The sequence below is a fragment of the Cryptococcus neoformans genome (genome assembly GCF_000091045.1).
Source record: "Cryptococcus neoformans var. neoformans JEC21 chromosome 2 sequence".
Taxonomy (NCBI): Eukaryota; Fungi; Basidiomycota; class Tremellomycetes; order Tremellales; family Cryptococcaceae; genus Cryptococcus; species Cryptococcus deneoformans.
This window is the reverse complement of record NC_006684.1, coordinates 1,315,001-1,322,500: the sequence shown is the minus strand read 5'-3', so window position 1 is coordinate 1,322,500 and position 7,500 is coordinate 1,315,001. Positions and strand designations below refer to the sequence as shown.

General features: G+C 46.2%; 3 protein-coding genes across 3 annotated transcripts in view; 1 reads left to right on the top strand and 2 right to left on the bottom strand.

Moving 5' to 3' along the window:
• CNB04620 (hypothetical protein) overlaps positions 1-498 on the bottom strand; it is a 1,603-nt gene extending 1,105 nt beyond the window's left edge. Inside the window, exons 1-3 of the mRNA XM_568952.2 lie at positions 277-498; positions 105-209; positions 1-52 (exon numbers count right to left, since the gene is read on the bottom strand). The exon at positions 1-52 is cut by the window's left edge and continues 119 nt beyond it. Of these exons, the coding sequence (XP_568952.1) occupies positions 1-52; positions 105-209; positions 277-415 (296 nt within the window). The 5' untranslated portion in view covers positions 416-498. The remainder of the gene's footprint in view (positions 53-104; positions 210-276) is intronic.
• A 276-nt stretch (positions 499-774) lies between these two features.
• CNB04610 (hydantoinase, putative) lies at positions 775-4,963 on the bottom strand. The gene is made up of 13 exons (XM_024656605.1): positions 4,601-4,963; positions 4,192-4,555; positions 3,949-4,135; positions 3,604-3,896; positions 3,533-3,552; positions 2,835-3,478; positions 2,333-2,795; positions 2,123-2,279; positions 1,964-2,074; positions 1,517-1,913; positions 1,423-1,478; positions 1,099-1,373; positions 775-1,041 (listed from the first exon to the last, which is right to left on the bottom strand). Exons 1-12 carry the CDS (start codon positions 4,654-4,656, stop codon positions 1,122-1,124), a joined length of 3,000 nt encoding a protein of 999 aa, XP_024512183.1. The 5' UTR covers positions 4,657-4,963; the 3' UTR covers positions 775-1,041; positions 1,099-1,121.
• Positions 4,964-5,381: 418 nt separating this feature from the next.
• On the top strand, positions 5,382-7,249 carry CNB04600 (uridine transporter, putative). Its single transcript, XM_024656604.1, has 8 exons — positions 5,382-5,512; positions 5,574-5,890; positions 5,943-6,084; positions 6,138-6,178; positions 6,255-6,283; positions 6,337-6,442; positions 6,494-6,825; positions 6,901-7,249. Exons 6-8 carry the CDS (start codon positions 6,424-6,426, stop codon positions 7,159-7,161), a joined length of 612 nt encoding a protein of 203 aa, XP_024512219.1. The 5' UTR covers positions 5,382-5,512; positions 5,574-5,890; positions 5,943-6,084; positions 6,138-6,178; positions 6,255-6,283; positions 6,337-6,423; the 3' UTR covers positions 7,162-7,249.
• The last annotated feature ends 251 nt before the right edge of the window (positions 7,250-7,500 follow it).

Here is a 7,500-nt window from a genome sequence, read left to right as displayed (position 1 = left end):
TCCGCCTGGGTGAGTTCGGGGTCAAAGTTCTTAGTGGGAAAAATCGACCAGACTAGAAGTAGTGTTATGAGTATCTCATAAACAGGGAATAACTGAAGACTCACAATCAGTGTTGACAAAAGCACCATAAGCTCCTTGGAGGGCAGGCTTGTAGGACTCAGGATCGGTGTTGTCAGCTCTCGCAACTTCATAGCCTTTAGCCTTGAGAGCTAACAAAAATCACCATCATAGGTCAGCTTGGATCTTGTTCAGAAGACATGAAAGGATCTGTCTCACCTTTGGCGCTCTTACTCTCAGTATCCCTAGTAAGAGCAACAATCTTGTAACCGGCCTCGGAGAGGTATCGAGCTACAGAACTACCCTGACTGCCGGTGGCAGTGAACACAACAATTTTCTTGGCTGCGTTGCTGGACATTTTTACTTGTATCGTCGGATGGAGTGATTGGTAGAGGGATATGATGTTTTCTTTGATGATATGGGAAAGAAGAGTGCGCAACAGGCAGAATTCGGCAGCATTTATATGGTTCTTATGTCACATATTCATTACGCTTATTAAACTATTACTGCTGCAAAGCTTACAAAGCGAGTTTGTCATAAGTCATCATGGGTAAACGTATCTCTGACGGGTTCCTGTAACGGCAAATGTTGATATGCACCAATAATTAACTTTATTATGAAATAAGGACTACAAAGCTTATACAAAGAAGTGAATTTATCTCTACAGTCATGAGGCGTAGAAGCGTCCTTATTTCGTTTTGACGGGTTCCTGCTGTACCGCCGCAATGCCCGTCGGTGATTTAACCATCGTGCCCGTTGCCCGCCGTCGGTTGACATCGGCTTTTTACTTCTGCCAAATGCGCGCACACACTTCTTGTGTATAATATTCTGTCCCATTTGTCCTTAATTTTTGGCTATTACATTCATTTTTTATTATGAGTTGCAGCAATCGGCTTGCAGACCTTAAACTGTAACTGTCAGCGAAGTTTCAAAGAATTACTGATGCATACAGATCGTGCCGATATCTCAAACAACAGAACAAGACTTTCGATTGATCATCATCAAAGGCGCCGCATACCGCCGTACTACTAACGCACTTACATTCTTCTCCCAACAGTGGTCGCTTACACATCCACATTATACTCTTCAATCACACTCCTTGGCTTGACGTACTCCCCCAGAGGCTTGTAAGGTAAATCGTATCCAAATGCCGGTAAGGCGCCAAGTTCCAAGCCGCGGGGAGTGTCTGTCCATTGAGGAGCAGCAGTGATACCAATGACAATCACCCGTAGACCATACTTGTATTCAGGAGTGCCGAGAGCTGTCCCATTTTGTGCGTCAAGTACAGCAATAAGATCGGGTACACCAGCAACGACCTGTAAGGCAATGGTCAGGATGAATGGCGCGAAGGGACGGGGGGCATACTTCAGTTTTGTTGTTGACAGTGTGTTCGGCCAGCAAGTTCTCATTCTTGAATGGAACTACCTTGTCAGCTATTTTCACATATTTGTAGACTTACTTTTCATAACACCTTCAAACTTTTCATTCATCCCCTCTTCGACTCCTTCTTCATCGCCCGACATAGCGTGGATCTCGATCTCTCCATAACTGTGACCCTTGTGCAACCTCCTTCCGACGGCATGTATCTTGCCCGCGAATAACACCTTTGCCGCTTTCGGACCACCAAGAGCGTCCACAAGGATTCTTCCAATATTGCCAATGTCAGCTTGTCTGTTGGCAAGGGCGACAGCACGACCGAGACGCCATGACTGAGAAATGGTATTTCGAATCAGAGGGATTTCAATCTCTGCTTTGGTGAGCGGTCGGGCGGCGACCGAGGCGCTGGTGCCCATCTCAATGCATGCACCTCTAAGGACCCGATCGATATCTTTGTAGTGCTTGGCGGTTGTCATGAACTGGAAATGTTAGTGAGATTCACATGCAGGTTGTCGAGACGGTTACTCACGATGGTGGTACCATCACCGCTGGTCATGGCGTTTGGTAGCATGATAGAGCCAGAATCATCCTTAGCATAAACATTTAGCGTAGTTTGCCAGCCAGTAGGGTATGCGCGCCCCTGCATGGTATCATTAGTTAAACCCTATATGCAAGCATCCGAACCAACCATGAAGTCACCGTCGAGAACCGGAACATCAAGGTAATCGCTGGCTCCAGACACCATGTTCACCATGCCGTTACCTCCACCAATCTCAATTGCAGTAAGAGCTCCAAGGTTTTCAATCTTCATAAAGTCTAAGAGAGCCTTGATTGTGTGTCCTGCACTAGTTTTTGTGTAAGTATATGGCTGTCATTATAGAAGAACACCGTGACTCACTTATCCGACATGAGCTTCTCAGCAGCGACCTCTGGGGACCCAATTCCTCCTCCGTAAACCACCATCTTGTTGGGATCAAAACTCTCAAAGTCAATCACTCTACATTTAGAGCCTGCACGCATCATTTCACGCAGAGCCAAGTAGACATTGTGTGGGTTACCACCGCCGCCGGTACCAAGGATATAACAGCCAGTGGATATCCATTCGATGTCGATCTCGGAGAGAAACCATTCACCATCGATGACTTTAGGCTTGTATTCCAGGAGTTCAGGGGTGGAATAAGCAATGTCTTTGTCGGGAATTTGTCGATTGGCATTGGCAGCTGGTATAGGAGTGACGCGAGTAATTTTGTCCCAGATGAAAGATGGCTTGGCATTCTGAAGTCTGGAATCATCCGAGGCAGAAACGGACCCTCTCCATTCACCGGCAGCTTTGACGTAAAACCTACATCGACCAGTTGTATCTGTGAAATTAGCGCTAGAATGCCAAAGTGTAGACTCACAAGCAATAGGAATAGCCTCGCTTTCCACCACCACAGTTTCATTAGGGTCGGCACCAGCTGCCACAGCTTTGTTAATTGCCCGTTGTTCCACCATCCTCTGAACTTCTCCCATTGATAAGGAAGAGGTATCCTCAAACGTGTCGATTACTCCAGAAATTTGGGCGCATGCAGCCCCAACAGCATTGGCAGCGTCATAGTAGGGGAAACGATAAACTTTGCTGACTCCCTTGAGTTCGTCGGGGACTAGAATGGCACCACCACCGACCAAGTAAAGAGGTACATCTGTGGCAGAAGTCTTCATCCCATCAACAGCGGATTCGAGCATAGACTTGATCTTGCCTTGAACCGCCTTGATGTCCTCTTTTGGAATATTCTTGACAAGCTCTGGGTTGCCGAAAGGAGTGGATGAACCAGCAGCTATAATGATATCGGTGGTTGTAAGGATATCACCACCGAATATGAGGCCAAGCTCATGAATTCTGTACCCAACGGAGTCGGGACCAATGGCAATCTTGCCAGATGCGTCTTTTCGAACACGAGAACCGCCACCGAGACCGATGGAATGCACATGAGGCATGGAGAAATTGAGAGAAACGCCACAAAGCTCATGATATGTTGCCGCTTGGCGAGGAAAGCCAGACGGTCTGACATGTCTGTTAGCCAGATAGAATATTGAGCTATAAATAAAGTTTACTTACAAAAGTACACCAATCTCAGTCTGGAGAGAAAAATATTAGTGGATGTTACAAGTTTACGCCTTAATGCTCACCGTAGTTCCTCCTACGTCAACAACCAGAGCTGTCTCCTTATTTTTCTCCTGGGACTCCAAGTTTGCCAGGAAGTTTGCACCTCGCATGGAGTTGGTAGGTCCACTGGAGAAGGTTTTGATAGGGAATCTGGCAGCCATTTCGCATGTCATGAGGGTACCGTCATTGGAGGTGAGGAAGAGGGGACAAGAGAGGCTAAGGGCCCGGATTGATTCTCGGAAGCCTTCGACCGTGTGATTGGCAAAGGCGAGTAGACCCGCGTTGAGGATGGTAGCGTTTTCTCTTTGTAAGAGACCTGAATACGATAAGAGCCAGGTCTTTTATCGTTTCGTCACGAAAGTACTTACCAACATTGGCGACCTCCTTGCTGATGCACACTTTTATACCCGGAAGCTCGTCCAGGATGATATCCCTTACAAGCTCTTCTTGACGAATGTCGTTGTCGATTGGCGAATAGCACCCAGACACTGCTACGGACTTAATACCTTGGCGTTGGATCTCGGCACAAATACCTCGAACTTCAACAGGATCAACCTGTTGGTCACATATAAGCGTCATTCCTCATTATAACTGTTGGGATTATGACACACCGCTGTAATTTCAGTCCCGTCCACTTGCAGGCCACCTTGAGCGAAGAAAGTCGGCCCTTCTAGCACGTGTCGGAGCTCATAAGGGAATGAAACGAATGGTGGTGCGAGCTTGCTAAACGGCCCTGACAGTCTGATCACGGCCACTCTCTCAAGTTTGGATCCATCTCGCTCGATTAGACTGTTGACAAAAGATGTTGTTCCAATGGCAACAGCTTGAACCTGAGACCTGTCCATGCTAGCCTTCTCTAATGTAGCCTTGATAGCTGCTTGGATGCCAGAGGCGATATCGGCTGTCGTCGGCACTTTGTGAGCGGCAAGGACAGGTTTTGAGCATCCAGAAGTCAAATCGAGTATGACAGCGTCCCTGCAAGTGATGTAAGCCAGGGCCTTGCATATGTGTTTAACTTACGTATTCGTACCACCTACATCTACCCCTACACGAATATTGACAGGAGCGATGGTCATGTCTGCTGATGGCGAATGATTGTTAGAGGTATCTCAGGTGCCGATGATATTTGAACGGGAGCGGTGTATGAGCCAGGTAATGCCGATTGTCTATTGTGAAAGATAAAATATGACTTGGCAAGGCCCGACAGTTTTGTCACCAAACCAAGCTGGCGCCTTCTTGGACAGATAGTTAAGATATATAGGGCGTCTATTAGATAAAGTGCTAAGCGCTGGGGAGAACAAGGCCAAGAGTGATCGAACTGAAGTTGAACGAATTGCCGATGTTTGAGTTATCAACGAAAGTTACCGACAGCGAGCGCCCCCTGCACGGCGCAAAGGTGGAAAAGCAGGAACGACTAATAGACAAGGGGAATTATTCTTCCCGCGTCGGCCGTACTTCCAGGCACGCCTCCTCACTTTGTTATCTATGATCAGTTGGAATTAGGCTACAAAAAAATGCAATTCAAGGGAACATGACTGACGATCATCCACCAATCCCACTTATAAATAATGCATAGGAATACAGACAGATAAAATACAACACGTATGCTACCAAGACCTGCTCTCAGAAATCAAAGGATTGATGCAAAAGCGAAAGAAGAGAGACTATTGTTTATTATTCGCATTAAAAAATGGACAGAAGATAACTGTTCGGCGATAACCGATGAGGTCGAGCCAGGCCGAGGTCTATAATAATCTACGAACTCTTTTCTGTCCCTTTTGGTATTCGAAGTCCTTAATTCTCATGCTTCATCGATCTCTCTGGGACCAATAATAAGGCATCCAAAATTAGGCGTTTTTTTGCCACAGCGACCTTATTTGAGGCGCCTATATTGAAGGCTAGTGTCTGTCCGACTCCACCTAATCAGAAGAAGTGAGTACATCGATTTGTGCATCATTGCTTCCAACGCACACAGTTGACCTTCCATCTCCAGCATTTCCGCGAGACACAAACCACAGATAAGCTCAATAATGGGTCCTTGACAACTATCGCTGTTCATTGAACGCCTGTCTTGCTGCAGCATGGACGAATGAGGAACGACAGGATACATGGCAATCCCGGTAACTGTTCTCTCAACAACGCGAAGTATTATAAGCCTTTGAGTGATATGGATCACAAGCTCCCCTTCGAGTCTATAGCTAGACATTCTTCATATACGACAAAACGACATTAGACAAAAGGAAGATCCTCAGAAAGCTAGAGGTCTCACAACGGCAGGAAGAAGCTGAAGTATGGAAGACTAATCGATGGGTATGTCGCTGTCACATTACTCGCGAAAATCAATTATGCTGACCATACCTAGTTGAATCGTGACAATGTACCACTTCCACCATCCAGGCGTAACTGGGGTGTCTGGGCTTAGGTTGGCTTTTGGGTTACCCCTAGTGTCAACGTTAGTGGTTGGTCAGGTGGTGCCAGTCTAATGTCTCTAGGCCTGAACGTTCGTACGTATAGCGCACACTCTTATAAATATTCGTCTCACCTAACATAATACTAGGTCAGGCCATGCTTGTTAGCTGCATTGGCAACATTCTTTGTGCAAGTGTTGTTTGTTTGGTTGACTGGTCAGATGGGCTCAAATATCATGTTGGTTTCCCAATGTGGAACCGTATAGTTTGGGGTATCCGTGCTTCTTACTTTCCTGTCAGTTCATACATTCCTAACTTTTGATTATCTGCTAATGCGATGTGTCGTAGTTGGCGAACCGTATCATCCTCTCCATGACATGGTGCGCTACTCAGTCGTAGTTGGGTGCTCAATGTCTCAAGCCATTCATTGGCTCCATGATCCCTGGCATCTACAGTATGTTTACCTCATCTTAGGTTTGCACCTTGGCTGATAGAAGCTTATTAGCAATGAAGAACACCATGTCAGCTAGTACAGGTATGACTTCTGCAGACTTCCTCTGCTTTGTCCTCTTCACCCTCATCATCATCCCATGCCTTCTTATCCCACCTGAGCACCTTTGTAAGCCTCTTGTCACTATCGCATCCTTTTCGACCATTACTTGTTTCATCTTCTTCATCTGGTCTCTTGCCAGATCTCATGGAGGAGGTCCTCTTATGCAGTCTGAAGGTCTCAAGCTTGTGGGTATAGAGCCTGTCACTGGCTCTGCACTTGCTTGGGCCATCTTCCATGGAATTTCATCTGCTCTTGGTGGTATATATGCTGGACTGTTGAACATGGTAGGGTTTCGTCTACACTCAGCCGAAGGGCTGGCACGCTAATAACTGATATAATTAATTTTTTTCCTTTGTTAGAGCGATTACACTCGGTTTGCCAAACGACCTAATGATCCTCTCATCTCGCAAACTATTGTCTCACCAGTTGTCGGTGTCCTTACTTCGATGATTGGCATCGTTTGTGCCTCCAGTGCTTCTCAATTCTATCCCACCGAGACTCTCCTATGGATACCTTACAATTTGCTCACTGCCATGCAGACTGACCTATGGAGGCAATTGTTGGATGTTTCTTTACTGCAAGTGGCTGTTCATTTTGACTTTTGTGTTGGGGTGCAGTAATTGTGTTGTCTTAAAGTGCTGCTGGTTGTATCTATTTTGCAGTTTGATAGTTCGTTGTACAAGGATTATCAGTGGTGAGCAGTCGTGGGCTTGTTATTGCTACTATTTAATTGCCTTATGTTACTCCTCCTGCTGATGAGCTGAACTGTTTGATGTCGTGTTACCGACGTTACAGCCATAACAGCATAAATGGAGCTTTCACTTTCTTTGGAGTCCATCGCCAGCCAAATGTTCGATGGTTTCTATTGCCGACGCCTATAATAATTTCATTTTGGCCAGTTATTTCAGCAAGCGTTGTTGGTCGTACATTTCCCGCAGTCGCTAAAGAAGATAGCTGAA

Excerpts from the sequence above, each read along its gene's own strand:
- CNB04610 (XM_024656605.1), bottom strand. The coding sequence starts at position 4,656 with ATGACCATCGCTCCTGTCAATATTCGTGTAGGGGTAGATGTAGGTGGT. Across the intron at positions 4,556-4,600 it reads GATGTAGGTGGTACGAATAC|GGACGCTGTCATACTCGATT; the intron begins GTAAGTTAAACA and ends CATCACTTGCAG. Across the intron at positions 3,897-3,948 it reads CAAGGAGGTCGCCAATGTTG|GTCTCTTACAAAGAGAAAAC; the intron begins GTAAGTACTTTC and ends TATCGTATTCAG.
- CNB04600 (XM_024656604.1), top strand. Across the intron at positions 6,826-6,900 it reads ATGCTGGACTGTTGAACATG|AGCGATTACACTCGGTTTGC; the intron begins GTAGGGTTTCGT and ends TTCCTTTGTTAG.